Genomic DNA, 26,472 nt, shown 5'->3' with positions numbered 1-26,472 from the left:
TATTATTATTAGTATTATTATTATTAGTATTATTATTTCAATTATTATTGTTATTATTATTATTATTATTATTATTTATTGATGATTATTATTATTATTATTATTATTTATTACTTATTGATTATTATTATTATTATTATTATTATTATTATTATTATTGTTATTATTATTATTATTATTATTGTTGTTGTTGTTGTTGTTGTTGTTGTTGTTGTTGTTGTTGTTGTTGTCGTTGTAATAAGAGCTTAAAAGAATGAAATTTGGCTTTATATCATTAGCAATATCATTAGACGTAAATTAAGAGCTGAACCGAAGTGAACTGAACTGAATAACGGAAGAGAACAGGCCCTTAGAGCCCACAATTTAGAATATAAACCCGGTTTCCAATTTGGGAGTTGAGGATTTGAGACTCCGTTTGTTTTTATGAAATTTAATTTTTTGAGAAAATGATTCTCTATTTCTACACTTAAACGAACGATTTCCCTAGAAATTGTTTAATTATAAACTTATTCCCTAATTGCGTCGGTTTTAAAACTAATTTCCATAGTTACTGTCCACGTAGGATCGGGTGCCTATTTAAAAAAAATAAAATAAACATTAAAACCGCTAATGATGTTTGCGGTTTTACAACTTAAACCGTTGTTAATGGTAGCGGTTCTATTTAAAATATACTTACCCAATCTTCTTTCCTACTTCAATATGTCGATTAAAATACTATTATAAACCCCCACCCAAAAAAAAAAACACAGAGCAACGATCATTCATAGAAAACGATCACCACGTACCTCTCCTCTACGGCGTTTGACGACCTCCGGCGACCACCGACTTCTCACCACCGATATTACACTCCGCCGCGGGAAGAATTCTTCACAATCGTGTTTTAACTTTAATTGCAAGAGGTTAGCCCTAATTTTTCTTTCATTTTTTAAAATTATTTATCACGATAATTGTGGTTTGATTCATAATTAAATTAAAATTAGGTGTATATATATGGGTATGTAATTCCTAAATTGTGTATTTAATTTTGAGGGTTTAATTGGATGCTTGCTTTATTGTAGTGGTGAATTGTTGTTTATCTCTGTTCTAATAATATGTCTTCTCCAAAGAATATCATTGCATGCAGTAATAATGTATCTGTTATTTAATTTTTTTGATGGTTTATATTTGATATTTTGGTGTTCTGTAACTTTTATGCTGGAATTCTTTATCTAGAATATGGAGCTGTCAAATTTCCCCCTTCTCTGTTATATGGACCGGGAACTTGTAGAAAAAGAAGGTGAGGTATCATATTTGGGCGGGCAGAATAGATTTTTATTTATCGGTATTTCTATGACTTTCTCAGAGGTTTTGAGTAAGATTTATGAAGTTACAGGGTGTGATTCTCGATATTTTGAGTTGAAGATGAGAATGAGGTATCTTATACATAATTCATATGTAACTGTTGAATTGAAAGATGATAGCTCATTAAGAAATATGTGGGTTGCTGTGAGGCAAAATTCAATGTCTAATATGCAAATGTATCTAGAAATGGTTCCCAAGCAAGCAAGTGTGTTGGACAACACGGGTTCTTTTCCTTCAATTCATTCTTTATCGGGTATGCACTCTAATGAAGGGAGGGGGTCTTTTACAAGAATGCTTACAGATGATCATTACATTGTTGATCATTTGTTGGATGTGACTTGTCCAACCCCCTCTCCTGATATAGGTAATGCCTTGTTTGGTGATTATAACTCATTTAACCCCGAGCTAGATATGTTAGGGCTTGGTTAGCCAAGCAGAAGGCAATCACTACCATTTTTGGGGATTGGGATAAATCATATGAAGAGTTGCCCAAATTTATGCAAGCCTTAAGAGAGTCAAATGAGGGAACTGTGGTTCATCGGTGTATGACACCGACATTAGATCCTTCTACTCATGTGTTCCAGAGAGTGTTTTGAGCTTTTAAACCATCTATTGATGGCTTCAACCATTGTCGGCCACTTATTACTATTGATGGCACCCATCTTTATGGAAAGTACAAGGGGACACTTCTCATTGCCATGGCCACAGATGCAAACTTCCAATTGTTTCCTCTTGCTTTTGTCGTTGTTGAAGGAGAGACAGGTGATGCATGGGAATGGTTCATGTTATGCATACGACAATCAGTAACTAACAGGAAGGGCATTTGTGTCATATCAGATAGCCATGCCTCGATATTGAAAAAAATGACCGCGGAGGGAAGTGGATGGGAAGAGACACATGCTCATCACAAGTTTTGTACTCGTCATCTAGCCTCAAATTTCAACACCAAGTTTAAGAATGCTCACTTGAAAAACCTATTTGTTCAAGCTGCAGATGCACGTCAAAAGAATAAGTTTATATACTACTTAATAGGATTGGTGAAATGAACTTGGAAGCTCGTGAATGGTTGGCAGAGAAACCATTGTATAAGTGGTCAATCTATCATGACGGTGGTTTTAGATACGGTATACGAACCACAAATATGTCAGAATGCTTCAATGGCGTGATGAAAGGGGCTCGCTTTTTACCTATTACTGCTAGTTAAAATGACGTTTTATAGAGTGAATTCCTACTTTGTGACTAGGCGTGGTTGGGGTAAAAGAAGACTGCAAGAAGGCTATGAGTACAGTGAAAAGGCATTAAATACTATCGAAAATAACCTTCAAAAATCAGCAGCCCATAAGGTTGATCCTTTTGATTATAAGAAGGGTTTGTTTGCAGTTGAAACTGGATGCGATAATAGATCTTCTGGAAAAGGTGGTCATGTGCATACTATAAATCTTTTGAAAAGAACTTGTACATGTCAAAAATTGACCATCTATAAGCTTCCATGTTCTCATGTTTTGGCTGTTTGTTGACATCGAAGCTTATCGTACGCTGATTTTGTTTACTCTTTCTTTAGAACAACAGAGTATAGGGATACTTATAAGAGTACTTTTATACCTGTTCCCGATGTGTCGAGATGGTCTCCATATGTTGGCCCTAAAATTATTGCTCCTCCTAGTCAAAAGCACGCCCCTGGACGCACCCCTTCTAGCAAGTTTCGAAACGAGATGGATGAAAAGACACGAGCAAAAAAACAATGTAGCATATGTCATTTTAGAGGGCATAATAAGAAGATTTGTAGATATAGGAATAGCGGTCAAAGTTCAGGGCAATTTTTATTTAATTTTTTTTATATATAGTTTATATTAGTGAGCATGCTTTTGTTTACATTCAATTGCAGTTATTATATTTGTAATCATTAGGTAACTTATTTGCATTTATTTTGAATTTCAGGTCAAATGGTCCACTCGGGCCCTCTTGATCATTCCGTTCTTATTTATCAGGAGGATCATAGGAGTGAGGATGTGTGGAAGGGGGTGGCACGAAGGGATAAGGTACTGTCTTGTAGGGAGCATTTGTTTTCTTTGACTCGAGATTGGGTAGTAGATGATCGAATGCTAAGTTATGTTAAGCAAGCAGGCTTCTATGGAGTGCACAGATTACGATGTTCTGTTGGAATTGATCGACCCCTCATTACTGCTTTGGTGGAGAGGTGGAGACAAGAGACGCATACATTCCATTTGACAGTTGGTGAGGCATTGACCCTTTAGCTTGCAGGTAGTACCTCACAGTCTAATTCTTGGTATTGTTTTTGTAATTTTTTTTTTTTTAAATTGAACTTTTTGGCCTATTTCAGTTGGTTACGTGTATACTTTACGCGTGTGGAATCAGCTAGTGGTGGCCTTTCATATTATAGGGATGCATTGGATCACCAAACTGATGAGCAGGTATCATTTTCATAGATGTATAGACACTTCAGTTAATAAAAAATTCTGAATATATACTATACTTGCAACTAGGTTGTAGTCCATTTGTCAGAAAAAGAATAGAATACAATAAGATCAAACAGAAAGTTTAAAAGAGAAACCAAACATACTTGTATTCATCTATTACGAATATGTGCCTGAAAGTAGCATAATAAGTCAATGCTCATGCAGGTAAGCTAAGTAAAGTGAAGGGTGGGTCTGATATAAGCATTATGCATTTTCACACATATTTTGCTGACAATATTAAATAATGACTATTCACTACTTTTAATAATATAAGTATTATGCAAATATGGATTTACACATATATTACGTTGGCAATTTGAATGTCATCTCTTTGACATATGCTCTTAACAGATGACATGGCAGCCGTATACGGAGGATATTCTTTCTTTACTTCCGGATATATGTCGAAGCGATAGACATGTGTGGCGTACTTGCTCACCACTAATATGCTTTGACATTGTTGAGTATCATCTACTCGATCGAGTGATGCGTCAGTTTGGATTTAACCTAACTATCCCTCTTCCGTGTAGCACAAGTGATTCACTTCATTGTATTGATCGTAGAGGTGCAAAAAACAAAAATTATGTCAAGATCCATGCCAAGTATTTAGAAGAATGGAATAAGCGGGAGGATAGAGTTGTTAGTGACACTTTTGCTAGGGGTCAAACAGCAACACTGGATGCCTATTTATCTTGGTATAGGACAATAACAAAGCTTATTATCACTCCGCCGGACCAAGAACGTCCTTCAATTAAATATCAGCCCGCTACTAATGAATTTGTGCTTGTAAGATATACACAATGTTGCTTATGTGAATTAGATCTGATCACATTTAACATTAACTGAGCTAACTATTTTTTATTTTATTTCTTTTTAGTCTGAAACAGTCGCTGAAGTGGTGAGCAAGTGCACTCATGTGGAAGAGACTACTTTCGATTTGCCTTACGACAAAGCTTTGGAGTTAGCAATGCACACCTTACGAAGCTTAGCAAGTTCCTGCACCGAGACCTTACATAAAGTTGGCAAAGCATACATGCTCCACGATCTAGGTGTCACTACTTCCACTGCCACTCCTACTTCTACTGCTGCCACTCCTACTGCCACTCCTGTTTCTACTACTTCTACTCCTATTACTACCACTCCTCCTCCTCCTCAATGTACTCCTCTTCTTCCTCCTACCTCACCACTTACTTCTATCATATCACCATATACTACACTCAGCCCATCTTCATTGTCTTTGATTTACGAGTCTCCTCCTCCTCAATCTAGTACTCCCCTACTGCCATTAACCTACAAGAGACGCTCACGCACCACGAGCTCTACTATTTCAGAGCTATCACCAATCACAGAGGTGGATGAATATTCATTTGGATCGTCGGAACATCTTTCAAAGAAGCATCGTGGATCCTAGGTGTTAGATAGCTAGTTAGACGCAATTTTTTGGTCTACATTTATATGTATGTAACATATGATTCATATTTAAAATTATGTTTAGTTGGAGAAATGCATATGGTCTTTTGATATGTATATATTCAACCGGATAATCTATGCAAATGAACTTTGTCTCTGAGGAATGAAATTTTTGTTGGTTTGTGACAGGTTGGTTCTTTATAGGCATTATGCCTTTATTATTTCTGTGGTTAATTTTTTTTTGTGCACATTTTATAGATTTATATAGCAAGTATAAATTGAATGGCAAGGTCACAGGTAAAGACCGCTAGTACCATTTGCGGTTTATGTAGCAAGATAAATGTATAAAACCGCTAATGGTGATAGCGGTTTTATAATTTTTATAAAACCTATAAAACCGCTATCACCATTAGCGGTTCTATACTGAACCAGAATTAAAAAAAAAAAAAAAAAAAAAAAAAAAGAACCTTCCCAGCCGATCCTACGTGGACAGTACCATGGGAATTAGTTTTAAAACCGACGCAATTAGGGAATAAGTTTATAATTGAACAATTTCTAGGGAAATCGTTCCACTTAAACTCGTGAAATGCACGGCCGTTCAATCTGTTGTAATTTTTTATTTTAAAAAAATAAACATTAATAAAATACTGGAAATTTTTCAAAAATAATATTACAATCTGTTAAATTTTAGTTGTAACTTTGGAATATTTTATATCTCACAAATAATATCTAATGTTGCAACTAAAAGTTAATGGAGGTAGTACAACCTTTGGCCGTTTTTTTTTTTAAAATAATACAACCTTTGGATTATTTTGTAATAATGCAACCTATAGGAGGTGTTAATTTTAAAGAAGACAAATTTGATTTTTTGGTGAATTTTGAGGCTAGGAAAGGGAAAGGGTTGAGTTTTTTGTGGTGGGGATGGAGAAGGGGGAAATTAGGGCTGGCCAAAAAATCCGATCCGTGATCCAGCTGATCCAATCCAAAAAATTGGATATCCGATCTGGTTTTTTTAACTTTTGGATCGGATTCATATCACGAATCCAGAAAATCGGATATCCGATTCGATCCGATTTTCTATATTAAAAAAAAACTTTAACAAAAACAAACTCACTCCAAACATTCCCCTGATTCAGCCATTCACCCAAAGCATAAAAGACCAATAATGTCCTAAATTCCCTCCCACAGTCACACATATTTCCACCCACCTCTTTCACTTATTCGTCCACTCGCAACGTCGCACCGCAGTCACGGATTACCACGCACAGTTCCAGCCAATCACCCACCACTTCCTCACAACCCTCACCACCTCATTGGAGCAGCTGCAGCGAAGCTGCAAACCTACAAATCAACATTCGGTCCTTCGTGTTCATTCCATAATAGATCGCTTTCACATAAATCTTGAATTAAGCAATCCACCGCTTGTATTCCTTGCAATTTACTTTATGGCCTGTTTGGATATGGGGATTTCATTTGAAATTCTTATTTGGGCCAAATGGCCTGTTTGGATGATACAAGCATTTGGCTTTGTATTTGGGTCAAATCCATGCAAACCCAAGCCTTTACAAAATTAAGTCTAGCTTAATTACTTTCAAATTCCATCTCACATATTGTCATTTCAAATTCTCCACTTGCCCTAATTTTCTCTCTCCTACTCTATTCCCTTTCTCGATGCTCCAATTTCTGTCTCCTCCATTGAAGCAGCTCGATTTTCTCTCTCCTCCATTGAAGCAGCTCGTGAGCTTGCCCGATTTTCTCTCTCCTCCATTAAAGCAACGCATGTGAGCATCCATTATTATTGAACCGACTTGTGAGGTATAACCTTCTGAACTAATCGAATATCAATTTTTTTGGGTGTTTTTGTCCCTCGGGAGAGTTACAACTCGAGAACTAATCCGACTGGGCCTGTACCTGCAAAATAACGGAGACTTCGGGTGTTTGGAGCTCCTTCTTCAACGGTCAAGTTAGTACTTGAATATGAGTAGGAGAAGGTGCGGAAAATGAAATGAGATCTTCTCATATTTTAAGATCAGGTGTTCTTTGTTGTGAGAAAATGTAGGGTAGGTGTAATAAATGATTGAATGTGTCCCAAAATTTGGGGAATATCTCCCTATTTATAGGATCATTGGAGAACGTGCCCCTTCTAGGTCATTTGACCTAGATTTGGTGGGCTGCGCCGTTTTGCGGCGTTCTTGGAAATTGGGCCTTGAATGCCGCAATTTCTGGAAAACATCTTAGGCTAACACGTGTTAGCTGGAAACTGGCCCAAATGGACCTGCCAAGGCTTGAAATGTGGCTCTCTCTGATTAGCCCACGTGGACAGGATAATTTTACCCAAAACATTTGCCCCCCACAAGTGGCACGTGGCTGGCCACGTGGCGCCTGTGACACACGGCATTCTGTAAACGGTGGATAGTAAAACTATTCACCTTCTAGGGTTTTACAGGGATGCCCCAGCTTTTACCCTTCTATAATAGAAGGTTTTACCCTCTCTCTCCCCCCATTTCACACCTGAGTATTTGACTTTTTAGAGAGAGAAAGAGGGCTTTTTGGAGAGAGAAACTCTTCATCCGTCTGCTTGGTGTAGCTGTTTTCAGATTTCCATAGCTAAGTTAAAGGTAACCGCCTATACTCCTTTCAAGTTTTTTATACTTTTCCGCTTGTGTAGTTAGGCTTCAAAAATAAAATGGACTCTCCATCGACCTACACGGCACTGCCTATGTCATTCAGCCGGTCTCTTGGTACAGCTGAATCTAGAACCGAGGGTGCCTTTTCTAGAAATTTGTACCTGCTTTTCTCATCCCCGAACACCTCCGTCTTTGTGTCTATGCAAGACACCATGGCCAGAGTCAAACAAACGGCTATCAAGCCGAGCAAGTGGCGCGCTAGAAGAGTGCCTACTGATAAGTTATTCCTGATGAGGAATATGAGGATTCGGAGGAAGAGCAAGAGCAGGCGGGCTCTACTCCGGGTGACACCCCTTCAACCCCTAGTGACACAATATTTGATGGGGCAGACGGCGAGGACGATGCCTCGTCCTTAGAGTCAGATGAAGAGGGGTCAGGCGGCGAGGAAGCCGCCGAGAGATCCGGCTCTAAGGCGTCGGTCTCTGACCAAGAAGATATAGCGGCTGAGTATCAGCAGCCGGCTAAAGGGCCGAATTAGCCAAATCCCTTAACAAATAAAATGCTTCCTAGGGACTTAGCTGTTATACAAAGGAGCTTTAGAGCTTTTGTAGATGCACATCCGATAAGGAAAAGGATGGAGAATAGAGGTTCCTCCACCTGTGGCAACGATTAATTGGGAGGATGATATTGAGAACACCAACAACTGTTTCGGTTGTTATGAGGCCGTGATTAAAGCCGGCCTCCGCTTCACCCTTCACAAAGGGATTAAAAGGATTTTGAAGGGGTATGACGTGGGCGTCTGGAAACTTACCCCAAACTCGTGGATTAACATCCTGGGCTATATTTCCACCTGCGAGTATCAAAACATCTAGCCTAGTTTGTTGCGTTTGCTCATATGCATGATATGAGCCGGGCACAGGCTGGTATGGTGCGTGGTACACTCTCACCACACACCCGCAATACGTAATGACTTGGACAAGCCGTCCAAATGGTCTGGCGGGAAGGACAATTAAATTCTATTTGATTTGCTCTTAAACTCTGGGGCACAACCAATTCCTTCGCCGGTACAATCAAGATCCGGAGCTACTCGGAAAGAAGTGTGCCCTGCCCCGGATGTCTTCTAGGGCTTACGAGCAGATCATGGAGCCGGGCTTTTTTAAGACAACAATTATGCCCTTAGAGGATGAGACTCAAATAATTGTTCCTAGGAACTGGATACCTCATCCGGACTTCTTTAAGATCGAGGCCTTCCTCTCCGCATGTGGGCTTAGCCCTATGTTCAAGCAGGGTAGACCTATAACACACCCGAAAATTTGTCGCCTGTATTAATGCCTTATTTGTTTTTTGTTCATCTTTTGACCAACTGTTTTCTTTGTCTTTACAGAAGAAGGGAAGAACATGGTACTTCCAGAGATGACGCCTTCCAAGTCGGCTGCTCTTCTGAGGAAGGAGCAGCTTCTGGAGAAGAAGGCAGCCTTGGATGCCAAGGAAGCTAAGAAGGGAGGGGTAAGCCGCCTGCTAAACTCAAAATTCCGGTTGTACCCCCTTGATAAGTGTCATTTATGTCGCTATTTTTAAGAGATTTCTAGTTAGTTTTTCATAGTTTTTATATCTTTTTACTTGGTTTTAATAACGTTTTACTACATTTGTCATGATTGCGTGTGAAATGTCGTTATTGCTCAATTTTGGCTTTTCTTGCATATTTTGGTTGCTTATGGCATTAGATTAAACTTTATTGGTTTATTCTTATGTTTAGGAACACAACTTTTCACATTTCACTTTGTTCAATTATCAAATGACGTGAAAGATATTCATCACTGGGTTTGGTTTTTGGGGAGACAAAATCAGGTGTCTACAATACGAATCCAACCTTAAGCTAAAAGAGATTGAACCCGCCCTAAATAGGCCTCTACTTTATTCTTCTCATATTTATGTGCGCTTTCTGATTAACATACAATTATTAAATTAATCCTAAGCATATTTAATCTATGTTGGTTGATTATTAACGTACAAATAAATCTATTATTGTCGATCACTTGAATTAAAGTCACATGAGCCTAAAATCAAATTATTAATTATCTTACTAAGCGTAGTTTCAAGTACAAATTCTCTTAAATCCTGCAAAAGAGAGCGTAGTCAAGTACTAACAATAATATCATGAATAATCAAACAATGTATTATCATTATAATAATTGACACAACAATCATCATCATAATATTCTCAACGCATAATAATATTAGCAAGATCTTAGGCATGATACTAACATGATTAATAAAAAATCCTAGCATGTCACTAAACAATAAAAATCAAAACTTTATCATAAACATGGTACTAGAAAGCAATAAAATATTAGAAATATTAATTTACTCCCTAAACATAATGCTAAGAATTAATAAAATAATCTAAGCGTGATTCCTAAGGAAATAGAGCAATTGAATTACTCACTTTGAAGCCTCGTACCTCTTTCTATTAAAAAGAATACATACGTTAAACAAATAACATTAATTGAAATATAAATTTTGGACCAAACCCTCACAAATATCAACCTTTTAAGTCGAGGTTTAGGGCAATTTCGAGCTTGGCTAGGTGTATTAGTGTCTCATGAAGGCCATATGGTTTATGTTTAAGAAAAGGTTTTGGAAATTAAGAGAAAGAGGAAAAAAAAAAGCTTTAGCTTAGAGTGAGAGAGAGAGAGAAAGAGAGAGAGAAGATGATTGTAGTGACGATTGTTGGTGTATAGAAGTGGAGAAAATTGTCCCTACTTTATAGAGAAAACGACCGAAAAGATCAAAATTTGAGTCAGAATCTGACTCGGAGTAAAACATGTTTCAGCGCGACACGATAGATTTATCGCAGTGCAATGGCTTTATCACGATGGTTTTATCGCGTCTCAATAAGTCCATTGTTGCGCGATAAATGTAACACCCCCAAATCTCCCTCTACGGTATTACTAGAAAAATACGTATATTTATACCGTAGAGATAGACTTAGGCGTATTACCACCACGTGATTACGCAAGGCTACCAAACTTACTAAATAAAACCAATACTTTGCAGCGGAAACTTCAATACTTTTTTTTTTTAATTAAACCATAATAATAATCATTTTCATGAGTACTCAAAATAAAACATAAAGACCAACATTTCCAAATCTAGATGAAACCATTCCCGGGACTCCATATGCTCAATTATTGACTCCACCTAAAATTAGTCAACACTGCTTACCATTAAGGTAAACAGGGCGAACCAAAACAAATAGGAAATACGGATTAGCAAAATATGCTAAGTACGATAAGTGCAAGATTATTAAACTCAATTTAGTAGCAAACATGTTTTTAAAACCAATTCCAATGCTTAAACCAATAATTCCAATCCATGATTTAAAACAATTCCAATATTTCAACCATTCCAATAATTCAATAAAAACCAATTCCCTTAAATGAATTCCATTAAATATCCAAATTCCTCTCCCAAGTGTGCACACCCCCCAAGCTAGTCTCCTTATATTACAAGGCTATTCTTGAGGAAAGATTCGGTCATACAAAAGTCCAAGGTGTTATCAAATAAACCAAACCCGCATAGTGGAATTACTAACATGCTTACAAAGCTTTAATAATAATCATTCAATAATTCAATAAATCCCTTTTAATAATTCCAACATAATTCAAAACTCCCTTTTAATAAATTCCACATAATTTCAAAATTAACCTTTAAAACATGGTTATTAATTTAATTAATCAAGACATGATATAAAATCAACTATTAATTTATTTACTAAAACAATCCTTAATCATACTTTTATTTTATAAACCCTAAAATCATATATCAAGTTCAATTTATTAAAACACACACTAAAATAATACTTTATTTCATAATTCATGACTCAAGTCAATTTAATTCAATCATCATAAAATCATTCAAAACATGTTATTCAAACCAATCACTTTCAAAGGTATCAAGCCATCTAAACGTACCTTGATCCTTGCTTAGCAAAACCACACAAAAGAACTCAAGAACCATGATCGAACACACCCTACAATTAAATATAACATTAATTAATATAAGGTTAACAAATAATCACAACAATTGAATTAAAACCCTCAAACTAAATGTACATGAACCTTTTAAATTATTTTCTCATAAACATCATTAAAAATATGGTTTTATTTAATTAAAACTAGTTATAATAATTTTTTATAATCCCTAATATTATAATTAATTAAATAAGAAAAGAGAAGAAGAAAATATAGAAAACCAAGAATAAAGAGGAGGAGGAGGTGGCGGTTGGGCGACGGTAGGGGTATCGAAGGTGGCTGGCAGCGGTAGGGGCTTGCCGGATAGGGCTGGCCATTTTGGATACCCGATCCGAAATATCGGGTATCCAAAAATTTCGGATCGGCAAAATCTTGATCCGAATCCGATCCGAAAAATCTGAATTTTTGAATTTTTCGGATATCCGAAATTATCGGATCAGATCATCGGATATCCGATCCGAAACACTGCAAATTTTCTACTTTTTATTCTTTAATGTATACGATCAAGTTACAAAGATAGCTGACATTCTAACATACTTCATACTTGTTCACCTGCATGCTGCATGGGCTACATCTTGGTACAATGGTACCTAAAATAACAACTATACTAATAATAACAATTTTGATATTAATAATAATAACTACAATCACATAATAAAGTTCTCTAAATAATAAAGTTCACTAAATAACAAAGCACAATAAATACTTAAAGTCTTTAACAACATAGGAAATTCTTCTACAAATGTTACATCATATATAACTAAAACATAACAAATGATTTATCATGCGTCAAAAAATTCCAACGATTCGTCCATTGTAATAGTAGGTTGCTCGATCACCAATTCTTTCATACCTATAATTGAATTATCAACAAAAAGAAAGGAAAAATATTAATACAAGGTTAATAAGAATACAATGTAGTATGTAAAAAAACAAAAAAAAAAAATCTTACCATCTTCCATATTCTCCAATTCAAGTAAATTTTCTTTAATAAAAAGAGGATCCTGAGAAGTCGGAAACCAATCTTGAGCACAAACAAGTGCCTCCACCATTTTGTAGAGAAAGAGGTACGAAATGAATCAAGAACACGACCACCGGTGCTAAAAGCGGACTCCGAAGTGACGGTAGAAACCGGTATAGCAAGTACATCTTGTGCCATGAGTTGAAGAATGAGATATGTCTTAGTTCTATCTTTCCACCATTGTAAGATATCAAAGTTTGGATCATCATTCTCACAACTTTCACTCAAATATTTCTCCAACTCATTTTTCCTCTCACTTTCATCACCACCCTTCTCTATTTGAAATTTTGATGTCAAATAATGTGCAAAGTTCATGACTTCCTCCATTTCTCCAATTTCATTTGAAGGAAAACTAGGTGAAGAGCTTGAAGAACTAGATTCACGAGGTGTCTTCTTTGATGAAGGTATAGAAGTTACATAGGACTCAAATAAATCCCCCATGGTAACTCTTATCTTTAGAGATAAAAGGTTACTTTCTTCTACTCCATATAGGAAGATTCCAAAATCTAATCAACATACTTAAACTTACGTCGTGGATCAAGCACCAATGAAACAAACATGAAAACATTAAGATTGTTCACATTTCCCCAATATTTATCATGTTTAGACTTCATTTGTCTAGCCATATTTCTCACCCCTTCATTCTCATTTTCACATAAATTAGAAATCACTTGTCTAAGACCATACACATCAAAAGCATATGAATTTGCAGTCACATAACGAGAACCAGACAATCTCAAAGTAGCATCCTAGAAAATTTGCAAAAAAGGCACAAACACTTTCACTTTGTTCCAATCTTCCTCTTCTGGTGGACCACCAGATTTTCTAAGCTCTTTCACACATGTGCTATCTATCTTGAGAATGCATGTTTGTAAACGCTTTTTTAAACCTCAAAGCAGATTCAAGCATAAGGTAAGTTGAATTCCATCTTGTTTCCACATCTAAACACACAAGACTCTTTGTATCCAAACCCTCTTCACGTGCACATGCTTTAAATTTTTGAAGTCTAGCAGAAGAAGACCTAACATACTTCACACTATTACGGATTTTCATTATAGACTCATCCATATCTTTCAAACCATCTTTCACTACTAAATTCAAAATATAGGCAGCACATCTCATATGTAAATAGTCCCCATTCAATACATTAGTTCCACGATGATTCATTCTTCTTTTCAAATATTTAATGGCTAAATCATTTGAACTAGCATTGTCCACTGTCACAGTTAGTATCCTTTGAATCCCCCATTTAATCAAGCATTTTTCAACAAATTGACCAATTACTTCTCCACTATGGCCAGAGACGGAACAAAAATTCAAGATTTTTTTATGCAACTTCCAGTTTTCATCAATAAAGTGTGTAGTGGGACACATATAACTCAAATTTTGACCAGACGTCCATGTGTCAGTGGTAAGACAAACTCTAGAAGACAAACTCTTAAAGAAATCAACCATTTTTTTTCTTTCTTCAATGTACGTGATTATTTGTTAACAATCCCTTGTAACAGTTTTACGTGAAGGAACAACAAAGGCGGGATTAAGAGTCTTACAAAAGTTCCTAAAACCCTCTCTCTCCACAAAAATGAAAGGCAACTCATCAACAATAATCATCTTAGCAAGTGCTTTTCTAGTGGACTCCTGATCAAAATCCCATAATTTTGGAACATGTTGAGTTTCAATGGATCCATCTTCTTTTACAATTGTTTTTTTTTTTTCAAAATCAATCATCTTTTGTTTTAGATCAATACTAGCAGGAGCCAATTTACATCTTTCAACATGATTTTTTAAAGGAGTAGTTCCTTTGCTAGAAGCACAACCAATGAAAGCACCACAATATTTACACTTAGCCACATTAACATCAGAAGTGTCATCACAATGAGCCCAATGTGGAGACTTTTTTTTTCCTTGGACGAGATTGAGAAGAAGTGCCACTTACATCATTTGGTAAAGGGGGTTTTTTTGGTTGGTTTGAGATCATTGTAGGAGCTCTTTTCTTTCTCTTTGATGGAGGAGCAAAATTACCTCCCCTTCCTTTCCCGCTTTCAATGGTTTCATCGTCATCATTGTCATCATAAGATATAAGGTATATGCATATCTCCTACATCATCATTACTTCCTCTAAATGTACTGCAATATAAACAAAAAAATTGATTGAGACAACAAGTTGGTCTAAATCTAAATTAATTTAATGTAATCTAAATTATAAGAATAAATAAATTCATGTTCTGCATGTTTTTAATTACACCAAAGTAGTATTAGCAAACTAAATAAACTTGCTGCCCATATAATCATACTATAATACTAAGCTAAAGTAATGGAAAAATGTCAACTATTTTGGGAATCAATTGCTGCCCATATAATCATTGCATAAAAAACAAATTGAAATATAATTGGCTTTGAGAATTACGTTAACGAACTCAGACAATATTTTTTGTGTCATGTTATTTGAATTTTAACGAAATCAAAACAAATCTAAAGCTAAGTCAACTTAACACCTTATTATAATTCAAATTCTAGTATTAATTTTGTGAACAATATAAAATTTCACAAGAAAAAAGAGAAGAAAGAACAGTACATTAGAACAAAGAAGATAAAACCAAATTACCTCATTGTGGATTTGTGGTTGAGTGAGGACTGACGAGTGTCGTCGAGTGATGAGTGACGGACTGACGGTGGCTCGATGAGGAGATGAAGACGGTGGCTCCGACGAGGAGTTTTTGTGTCTTTGCGGCTGCGTGAGGAAGTCTGTGAGTGAAGTTTTTAGGGTTTGAAGATTGAACAATGAGTTTTGGTCTTTTGGGCTTTTGTCTTTGTGAGTATTTTTACAGTATTTTTTTTTAATATTAAAATGTTAAAAACTGGATCGGATCGGATATCCGATTTTTCAAAAATTGTGATCCGAAATATCCGAAAGGTTAAAAATCGGATTTGATATCCGAATTTTCGGATTGGGTCAGTCGAATCTCGAATCGGATTTTTTGCCCAGCCCTATTGCCAGAGTGGTGGTGGTGTATGGTGGAGGTGGTGGTGTGCAAGGAGGAAAAGAAAAGAGAGAGAAATAAGAGAATAGAATAAAAGAGAATTATGAGAATTAATGTGAGTGTTTGATCATGAATTAAGGGGTATTTATAGTCTAGCATGAGCATGAATTATGGTAGAAAAATGTAGGAAGAATTATGGCAAGTAGGTTTATGGAATTTCTTAGAGAAGTGAATAAATGAATAAGGAAAGTTTTGATATTAAAGTGATTGTGTATAATAAAAATATGGAAGGTATGTTTTTCATGAAAAATAATATGGCAAGGGAAATTACTTAGGGAATAATCAAGAGAAATAAAAGGTAGGAAAATATGGTGATCAGATATTAAGAAGATTGGAAAATGAAATTAAGGAAAATAATATATTTTTGGGGATAATTAAAAATACAATTTACTAAATAATTTCCCCCAAAATAATACAAAGGGCCGAAAATCTTGAGCTTTCCATAGCTCAAATTTTCGGACCCCTTAATAATTGTGTAAATAGTACAAAATAATTAATTAAATACCAATTATTCACCAATAAATAACCAAGAAAATCAGATTTTTCTATACATAGAAAATCCAAAATTCCTAGCTAAATAATTGGGATTTTTGGACTTTGTTAATTAATTAATAAAATATACCTTTTGCTTTAATTAAAATATTCAAAATATATAAATAATTCAGTTTTTAAATAAAATAAATGGATAACAAATATTATCCATAAATCTAAAAACAATAATTAGGTTTCAAAATATTTTTGGCGCCAAAATTCAAATATCATTTTACCTCCAAAATTCAAATAGTAAGTTAATTTACTAAAATACCCTTTTTATGAATTAATAATTAATTAATTAATTAGGAATATACGTATGATAATACGGGGTAATACAATAAATTTCGTACGATAAGATTTGTACGGAATTCGACTTCTAATAAAATTAGGTTACTCGAATATCCGTACTTATCTTTATTAAATCTATTAAAACACTTGTTTTTTATCCTACATAAAATTCTTAAGGAAAAATGGAAACTAAAAATCCAACCTTTGCACGATCTTACAATAAAAATCCAACCTTTAATTAATCTCATAAAAATCCAACCTTTATACCCCACCTTCTCCAACAGATGCATTACCTGTTGATGACTGGTTTTTGTAAGTTACATGCCACGTGTTAGCTATTAATAGGGCTAATTGTTTTTCTAATTTTTAAAACAAAAAAGATTTTATAAATAAAAAAAAAAACCCCAAAAAACTCCCAGGACCCACCTTTCCCGACCACGACCCACCTTCCCCAGCCACTGCACGGTGGTCGGATTTTGTAAGGGAAAGGGAGGGGGTGGTCGAATTTTGCAAGGGGAGGGGGTTAGAGTGGTCGATTTGGGGATTAGGGTGGTAGGTTTTCATGGGAGAAGGGGTTAGGGTGGTCGGTTTTCATGGGAGAGGGGGTTTGGGTGGTGGGTTTTCATGGTGGAGGGGTTAGGGTGGCTCGAATTTTGGAGGGGAGGGGTTAGGGTGTGGGTTCTGGGTGGTTGTGGTTGGGTGGTCGTGATTTGAGTGGTCGTGGTTGAGTGGTTGTGGTCGTTGACTAGAAAATTTGGAGGAGAAGGAAAGAGAAAGGTGAAAGGAATGGTGTCCTTCGAACAAGTGTATTATTCTGATAGTGGGTTCGAATTATTAGAAAGCTAATATATTCAGTAAGGTCAAGTGATCGGAATTCCTAGGTGGAGGCCGCTTCTGATCAGTAATATTAATGCATAATTAATATTACAGCTTAATCTTGACTGAACCCTTCGGGTCACACCCTTAGCAGTAAACGAACCGAACTCGACGAATTAATTCGGAAGAAATTAATTCGTCACCCGAGTATTAAATATTTAGACATCGGTAATTCGATCTTAGAGCGTCGAAACCGAGCGTCATAAGTTAAGTCAAAAATAGTAAATGACGAGACACGCAAAATAATAATAAATCGACAATATTTCCAAAATACCCCTAGCATCAGAGTGCCCCGAGCATCCGAATGCTAGGGGAAAAATATGCTAGCATAGGTGGCTAGCATGCGCACCAAGCCGAGCCAAGCATGGCTGGCTGGTGCGTACTAGCGCACGATAGCTAGCAGCCGCAAGCAACGCATGCTAGCAACAGCTAGCAGCCGCAAGGATTTCATGCTAGCAGCAGCTAGCAGCCACGAGCACACGCAAGGCAGCAGCCCGGACTTGGAGTGTGTGGCTTGCTAGCCACAGCAGCAGCCCGCATCTCCAAGTGCGGGGCTGGGCTTCGGCTGGGCTACGGGGGGCCTTATGGGGCGGGTAGTAGGGCCGAAGCATGTGGGAGCATATGGGAAGCAAGTGGGGTGAGGGACATGTGGCACAAGGAGAGTATTGAGTGGGGAGCAAGTATGGTCCCCTACTCTCCAAGTGGTCCTCACCACCCTTTAAATGTAATAATGCCACTTGTAGATTTATTATTAGTTTGCATATTTATTTTAATTTAACTTTAAAATAAATTGAGGAATTTCATGATCCCACATTGATGGGATAGAAATTCCCACTCTCCCTCTTGCCTATAAATACCTATGCCATCTTGGGTTTTTGGGAAGAGTGCTTGAGTAGGAGTTCAATAGAGCATTGCATTAGCAAAACCTCTTAAACTCATATAATACTCGGGTTTTGGTCGGACCTCGCTAACCTTGAGGTAACAGACCTAAAAGTCGCTAGTAGTTTTTGCGGGTGGATTTCCGTAGGAGGCTCGCGTATTTTCGGAGCTCGAGCTTTCAAGTAAGAGCCCGACTTTGAGGGCGAAGCACGCTTCAAAGGTAAATTCCGATTTTACCCTTTTGTGATTATTTGTTATGCTTTATGGTTTTATTAATTGTGAGTGGTTCCATGGGTCAGGGTTGTTTCCGCGGTGAGTCGGACTCACCAAACCCCAATAGCGGTATCGGAGCCCCGCTCATTTATTTTTAATTATCATATTTTTTCAAGGTATTTTTTATGGCTTAATTTTTCTGGTTTGAGTTGCTAATTAGATTAGTAGCTCGTATTATCTATTTTAACCTCGTATTAAGTTGACTTCAGCTCCCAAACCCAGATTTCGACCCAAAAATAGTGAATTTTAGGTGGAAAAGGTGTTCAGGAAATGGTTTTACCCTTTAAGGACTCGGGTTTTCGCCAAAAAACGACCAGAAATGCATTTTTCGAGGGTTTTTTTCGTCTTTACAAAAAATTTTAAGTCTTTCTAACCTTGAAAATTATTTGCATATTTATGGTGGTTATGTAATTGGTTCAATACATATTTTATATGCAATTTTAAACCTCTTTAGGCATGATTACTTGGTGGTAATTTGTGTTTGAAAGTTTGGTTTTATTTTTCACATAATTGTAAATTAATCGCATTAAGTGTGAGAACTTTGTTTTTGAGGCTTCTTAATTGCTAAAGATTCAATCTTTAATTATGTTAAGTGATTGAAACTTTAAAAGCTACTAAATTCCATGAATTTTATGTTGAACTTTGTTGTTTTAATCATTTTTGGTTGATTGGAAACATAAAGTGTCAAACTTTGTGATAGAAATTTGTTTATCTTCATATTGAAAGATATAATTTTTCAAGGATTCACAAATGTAAGTAGTTGGATTTTTCATTTGAACATTAAAGTTCATATTTTTCCAACTCCCTCTTACTTTGTCAAAAATCTCAAGATTAATTTAAATTGATTAAATTAATAATGAGAAAATTCCTTATTTATTTTGTTGCACCAAGTTAAACCAATTTAATTAAAGAATGGATCTTGGGAATTATTTTGGTTAGATGTGATTAGGGGATTTTGCTCCCACCAATCGAAATGCGCCACGTGGGCCAATCAGGTCCTGCCAAGTGTCCCCCAGTTGGAACTGTCAGGGCTTGCCACGTGGCACATGCTTATTCGTCCACCCTGGACCTATTATGTCATGACACGTGTCATACTCCATGCCTAATGGAGAAACCGGCCACCCAGGCCCAACTTCCGAGGGGAGCCCAATCAGCCCAAGGTTAACCTAAACCTAGGATTGGCACGTTTCCCAAGGTTATAAATACCTCCCTTAATCCTCATTAAGGGAGATTACGCACATTAAACACTCTCACCTAGAGAGACCCAATCACTTTAATTTTCGCATTAATTACTCCTTAATCAAGTACTAACTTGACCGTCGGAGGCGGATCTCCAATCATCCGGAGCATCCGTTTGTTTTGCAGGTACAAGCGTCCGGTTCCAGTCTCGGAATTGTAACTCTCCCGCAGGACATCAGAAAACCCCGAAACATTTTGGCGCCGTCTGTGGGGAGAGTACTTCTGAGATGGCATCCACGTCTGTACCGACTCCTGAAGAGAGGCGTCTCCTAGACGACCCTCAAGTTCAGTCGGACCACGATACTGAGAATGAATTTGAAGTTGAAGCTCACACAGCTTCAGACGGGACCCTAAGGGCCCGACGCACCCGTCATACCGAAAGGAGGGAACGGGAACATCTTCAAACTGGACCTAGTGATCCAGCCGGCGCACCGCCTGTTCAGCAGCAGCCGGCTGATGGGTCTGCTCCCATTACAAGAAATGAACTCATGACCTTCATGAGGGGCTTCAAGGGAGAGATTCAAGAGTTGCTCAACAAGAAGTGTGCTCTGGCCAAGGAGTAGTCGGTTAAGAAACCTTCCACTTCAGGGAAGAGGAAGCCAGTTCAAGGACGAGAGGCGACCCCTCATCCTAACTCTAGGAAGTGGGAGCCGCCTGCCCTTGATTTCACAAAGTACCGCTTTCCTACTCCAGGAAAGAGGAAACCTGTTCGTCATATTCAGGCGGACGGGTCGAAGAAAACGTACACAGATGCTCGGTTATTGCTAGAACAGAAGAAGAATGACCGATTGTCAGAATCGGCCTCTATTTCAAACTTCCAAGACAGTCTGCGCAATACCTCGATGAGGCATACTTAGTCGCATCATGAGAGTCAGTCAGGCGGTACCTCCCGTCAGTCCGGCTTTCATAGTGACTAGGCGGTACCAAACTTACCATTTGTACCGCAACAACAATATTTTTTGCAGCCACCACTGTTTGGTGGGCATGCAGCAAAGAATTTCCAACCTATGGACTGGCAGCTACGATTGCTTAGTCTTGGGGAACAGCCGTCGGCCTTCTCCAAGGAAATTGCTGAAGCCGCTCAGCCGGCCAAAGTGAAAAATGTATTAGTAGGCGCCTATGACGGCACTACTAACCCAGAAGACCATTTGACGGCATTCACCAACCTGATGTACCTTCAAGGGTTGGATGATCCCACTTGGTGCAAGTGTTTCCCAGCGACTCTCAAAGGAATCGCACAACAATGGTTCGGCAACCTGCCGACTGGTTGTGTGAATAACTTCAGGACGCTTGCTTACTTATTCACCTCCAACTTTGCCATGAACATACTTGCGAAGAAGACGACCCTTGATTTAGGAACGATTCAGCAGGGCGAGAAGGAGGGGCTTTGTTCTTACATCAGGCGGTTTAACCTGATGAGAATACAGATTCAAGGGTTACCGGATGAGGTAGCCTATACTGACTTTTTCAGAGGCCTCAAAGACGGATCGACATTCAAATTTGATTTGGTCCAAAAGAGGGTGGCGACTCTTCAAGAGGCCTTGATTGAAGCGGAAGCCTATATACAGGCGACTGATCTTTGTAGTACAAAACAGTCGGACGAGAAAAGGTTCGACAAAAAAGAAGGGCGACAGAAACAGTTGTCGAACAAAGATGAGAAGAAAAGAAAAGAGGTCTGGGCGACTGATTCCTCTAAACAGTCGGCCCAGAAGAAGAAAAAAGAATTCAAACCATACTCCTCGAAGTATGCATTTAACAAGGATAGCCAAGCTATCCTAAAGGAAATTAAGGGACGGATCTCAATTGAGAAGCCGGTCCCCATGAAGGGTTCTGCAAGCAACCGGAACCAAGAAATTTTTTTTGCCTATCATGAAGATGTTGGTCATCACACCAACGAATGCATCAGTCTCATGCGGTATCTAGACCGCCTGGCTGAGCAAGGCGATCTTGACTCTTATGTCAAGGAATCCACGGGGAACACTTCCTCGAAAAAGCAGTCGGCCAAAAAGAGTCAACAGGCCGACAGCTCTGATACAGATGATGCAGTCGTCTACACCATTGCAGGCGGCTTCGCAGGAGGCGGTCCCACTATTAGGGGCAACAAAGACAATATCAGGCGGCTAGATGTAAATTCCGTTCACCAAGAACGGCCCTCCAAATATTCATTTCCTGAGATTGTCATCACTGAAGAAGATCTAGGAGGGGTAAGGGGGCCGCATGACGACCCTATCGTTATTGAGTGTAAAGTGGCCAACCAGAGAGTTGGCCGGATCCTTATAGATACTGGAAGCTCCTCAGATCTTATCAGTAGCAAATGTCTATCAAAATTAAAATATCAGACTGATTGCATACATCCGACATCTCACTCTTTAGTAAGGTTTGGAGGAGGAGTCGTCCACCCAGTAGGACGAGTGGATTTACCCATCCGCCTGGGTGAAAAAGGGGAAGGACGACACATGGTAGTCCGGTTCCTGGTAGTAGGAGAAATCTCGGCCTACAACGTGATTCTGGGACGACCAACCCTGAATAATTCCAAGGCTGTTATAATCCCATCTCTTATGTTGCTCAAGTTTGAGAGGGATAATGGAACAGTCGGGTCCCTAAGGGGAGATCAGAGGATGGCCCGAGAGTGCTATCTCTCGGATATCAAGCCCACTGTTATGACCGCTGGGTCAAGTGGTGGAAAAACAGACCTTGACAATGTCAAGGAGAGTGCGCCTGTTCAAGAGGCAGGCGGCAAGAAGAGAAAGGCAGCCCAGACGGGGGCCGCAAGAAAAGATAGAAAATAGCAATCATTGGCAGAAGAGCGGTCGGACGAATTCCGCCCTCAGCCGGCTGGTGAGCATACGGACTTGATCTTAAACGACTCACGTCCTGACCGAACAGTCAAAGTTGGGACGACTGCTCTGAAAGTCCTGGGTGACGATTTGCACAAACTATTGAAAGAATACAAGGACATCTTTGCATTTGAAGTCCACGAAATGTCAGGCATTAGTCCTGACCTGGCGGTACATAAACTGGCTGTTGATCCGAAAAAGAAGCCGGTAAGGCAGAAAAAGCGGAACCATGGCGAAGAAAGAAGTCAGGCGGCAGCCGCCGAAGTCAAAAAACTACTTGATGCAGGGTTCATTCGGCAATGTTACTTCCCAGACTGGGTTGCAAATGTGGTGCTTGTTAAAAAGCCGAATGGCACCTGGCGAATGTGTGTAGACTACACAGACTTAAACAAGGCATGCCCCAAAGACAGTTACCCTTTGCCTAAAATTGATAACCTGGTCGACTCAACGGCCGGCCATGCTTTGATGAGCTTTATGGACGCCTACTCTGGTTTCCATCACATTCCTTTATGGAAGAAAGATCAGGAGAAGACGGCCTTCGTCACTGATCAAGGGTTATACTGTTACACGGTTATGCCGTTCGGTCTTAAGAATGCCCCAGCCACCTTCCAGCGAATGATAAACACTGTGTTCTTTGATCAAATCGGGAGAAACGTCGAGGCATACATTGATGATATGATTGTCAAGTCTAAGCTTCAGACAGATCATCTGTCGGACCTCCGAGAAACTTTCGCCACACTCAGGCGGCACCATGTCATGCTCAATCCCAAGAAATGTGTATTTGGAGTTGAGTTTGGGAAATTTCTCGGATTCCTTATCAATCAGAGAGGAATAGAGGCGAACCCTGAGAAGGTTCAGGCGGTCATCGATATGCAGTCGCCTCGTACCGTCCGAGATGTTCAGAAGTTAACAGGTTGTCTAGCGGCCTTGGGAAGATTTCTAAGCCGATCAGGCGACAAATGTTTATACTCCTTCTAGGCCATTAAGAAGAAGGCAAGGTTTGAATGGGGGCCGGATGCTGAGGCGGCCTTCTAGAAATTGAAAGTTCACTTGCATTCCTTGCCAAGGCTGGTCAGCCCTTTGCCCAAAGAAGTACTCTACATGTACCTGGCCGTCTTTGATCATGCGTTAAGCGCTGTTCTTCTTGCTGAAAGAGACGACTGTCAGCTCCCGGTCTACTTTGTCAGTCATGTATTGAAAAATGCCGAGTTGAGATATCCCTCAGTGGAGAAATTTGGTCTTGCACTCTTCATGGCTGTTAAAAAATTGAAGCCCTACTTTTTGGCACATGCAGTCATCGTGTATACAGATCAACCTATCAAGCGGCCACTGACCACCATGGAGTCGTCAAGCCGGATGATCAAATGGGCCATAGAAATACGGAGCCTCGAAGTTACTTTCGAGCCTAGAAAAGCAGTGAAGGGGCAAGCCTTTGCTGACTTTATTGTTGAGATGACTCGTCCCCCTGATTCTCTAGGTCCAGACCAAGTCTGGAAGGTATATGTGGATGGAAGCTCTACTTCAAATGGTTGTGGAGCAGGCGTCATATGTCAGTCGCCAGAAGGCGACAGGTACGAATATGCTCTACGCTTCAGTTTTCAGGCTTCAAACAATGAGGCAGAATATGAAGCTTTACTAGCCGGAATACGCATGTGCAAGGCGGCAGGGTCACGAAAGATAAACGCTTTTTCCGATTCACAATTGATAGTGAGTCAGTATAATGGCGAATACGAAGTAACCCATCCGGCCATGATCAAGTATTTACAGGCGGTACGACAGGCAGTCGGTTCCCTTGAAGATTTCCATCTGACTCAAGTGCCGAGATCAGAAAACAACCAGGCGGATGCACTTTCAAAATTAGCATCGTCCGCCTCTTATGATACTCCTCGAACAGTTTTTTGGGAAGTAATGGAGAAGAGAAGCATCGAGGAAGACCCTATTGGAATCCTAGACAGAAGCTCAACCTGGATGGATCCAATCAGGGCATATCTGACAGACGGTACCCTGCCGGATGATCATCACCAGGCGGCAGCACTGAAAAAACGGGCAGCTAGTTTTGAAATGATAAAGGGAGAACTTCACAAAAGAGGGTACCTTCAACCCTACTTAAAATGTGTTACTCCAGAAAAGGGGCGAGAGATACTAGACGATCTTCACTCTGGTTACTGTGCTTCCCATATAGGCGGTAGGACGCTTTCTCAACGGGCAAGGCGGCAGGGCTACTTTTGGCCTACTTTAGAAGCAGATGCAATGCAGATGGTGAAAAAATGTGACAAGTGCCAAAGGTTTGGCAAACTAATTCACCGTCCGGCTACTGACCTCACTACCATTCATAGCCCACTACCGTTTGCTAAGTGGGGCATGGATATTCTGGGTCCCTGTACGCCTGCTACAGGCGGAAGGAGGTACATACTTGTTGCAGTCGACTACTTCACTAAATGGGTGGAGGCGGAGGCTGTAAAGGGAATCAAGAAGAAGGATGTAATTTCATTCATCTGGAAAAATGTCATCACTCGGTTCGGGGTTCCCATGTCTATGGTCTTTGATAGTGGTCCCCAATTTGAGACGCCTGTTCTCAAAATCTGGTTGGGTGACCAAGGAATTGCACACTACTTTGCATCAGTCGGCCGTCCACAAGCAAACGACCAGGTAGAAGGTTTTAAAAAAATCATCTCAGACAGTCTCAAGAAAAAGATTGAACGAGCAGGCGGCCTATGGGCGGATGAATTGCCACATGTCCTCTGGGCCGTTAGGACGACTGAAAAAGGGGCGACTGGAGAAACTCCATTCCTCCTAACTTATGGTGCGGAAGCTGTTCTTCCAATAGAACACTACGAGCCGACTCTTCGAGTAATGCTATATGATGAAGAAGCAAACTGGGAAGCCATGCGCCTGGCATTAGACTCACTCCCAGAAGGAGGGGCAATGCTGTCTTGCGCCATGAAATTTACCGCCTGAGAATGACTAGATCATACAACAAAAAAGTACACAGGCGTCCACTCAAAGTGGGGGACTTTGTACTTAGAAAAATGGAAGCAGTTGGTAGGGCTAATGAGTCTGGAAAACTAACTCCCAACTGGGAAGGACCCTACCGAATCTATGAAGAGGTCAGGGACGGTACCTACCGTCTGGAAACACCAGATGGCCAACCGTTGCCTCGAACCTGGAATGTAGATAATCTTAAGAAATATTTCTTTTGAATGATGTAAATAGTCGAGGGCAACTTAATAAAAGTTTGATGTTTCATTCAATTCTGTACTAAGAGGGGCATGCCTACTGACAAACAGTCGGCTACTCTCTATGTTTAATTTTCATTTTTACCTAAGAGGGGCATGCCTACTGACAAACAGTCGGCTACTCTCCATGTTTAATTTTTACTTAAGAGGGGCACGCCGCTTGTTCCACACAACCGGTTACTCTCCCAGACTACAGTTCACCAAGAACTATCAAAGGCTCATGGCTAAAATAATCCGACCAGGCGCCAAGCCAACTAATCCAAATATAAATTTAATTCGACCTGTCCCAACATTATAGCAGGCGTCCGACGGCATCCATCCCGATGAAATTCGTCGCAGAGAGCAGCTCCCTTTTGGGT

General features: G+C 39.1%; 1 protein-coding gene across 2 annotated transcripts; it reads left to right on the top strand.

Annotated features, from left to right (window-relative positions):
- Nucleotides 1–333: 333 nt before the first annotated feature.
- Nucleotides 334–5,416, top strand: LOC110709056 (serine/threonine-protein phosphatase 7 long form homolog). 2 transcript variants are annotated; one of them, XM_021887267.1, is made up of 5 exons: nt 334–899; nt 3,280–3,380; nt 3,466–3,773; nt 4,170–4,604; nt 4,696–5,416. In XM_021887267.1, exons 4-5 carry the CDS (start codon nt 4,170–4,172, stop codon nt 5,227–5,229), a joined length of 969 nt encoding a protein of 322 aa, XP_021742959.1. In that variant the 5' UTR covers nt 334–899; nt 3,280–3,380; nt 3,466–3,773; the 3' UTR covers nt 5,230–5,416. The 2 variants fall into 2 exon arrangements, with proteins under 2 accessions (XP_021742959.1, XP_021742958.1); XM_021887266.1 differs by having other exon boundaries at nt 3,280–3,603; nt 3,683–3,773.
- The last annotated feature ends 21,056 nt before the right edge of the window (nt 5,417–26,472 follow it).

Source organism: Chenopodium quinoa, unplaced genomic scaffold (genome assembly GCF_001683475.1).
Source record: "Chenopodium quinoa cultivar QQ74 unplaced genomic scaffold, ASM168347v1, whole genome shotgun sequence".
NCBI lineage: Eukaryota > Viridiplantae > Streptophyta > Magnoliopsida > Caryophyllales > Amaranthaceae > Chenopodium > Chenopodium quinoa.
Note: the sequence above shows the minus strand (reverse complement) of the source record. Positions and strands in the feature narration are given on the sequence as shown.

What these genes read in the sequence shown, in the direction of transcription:
- LOC110709056 (XM_021887267.1), top strand. Translation starts at nt 4,170, where the DNA reads ATGACATGGCAGCCGTATACGGAGGATATTCTTTCTTTACTTCCGGAT. An exon ending in CTACTAATGAATTTGTGCTT is followed by an intron (nt 4,605 to 4,695) that starts GTAAGATATACA and finishes ATTTCTTTTTAG; the next exon opens with TCTGAAACAGTCGCTGAAGT.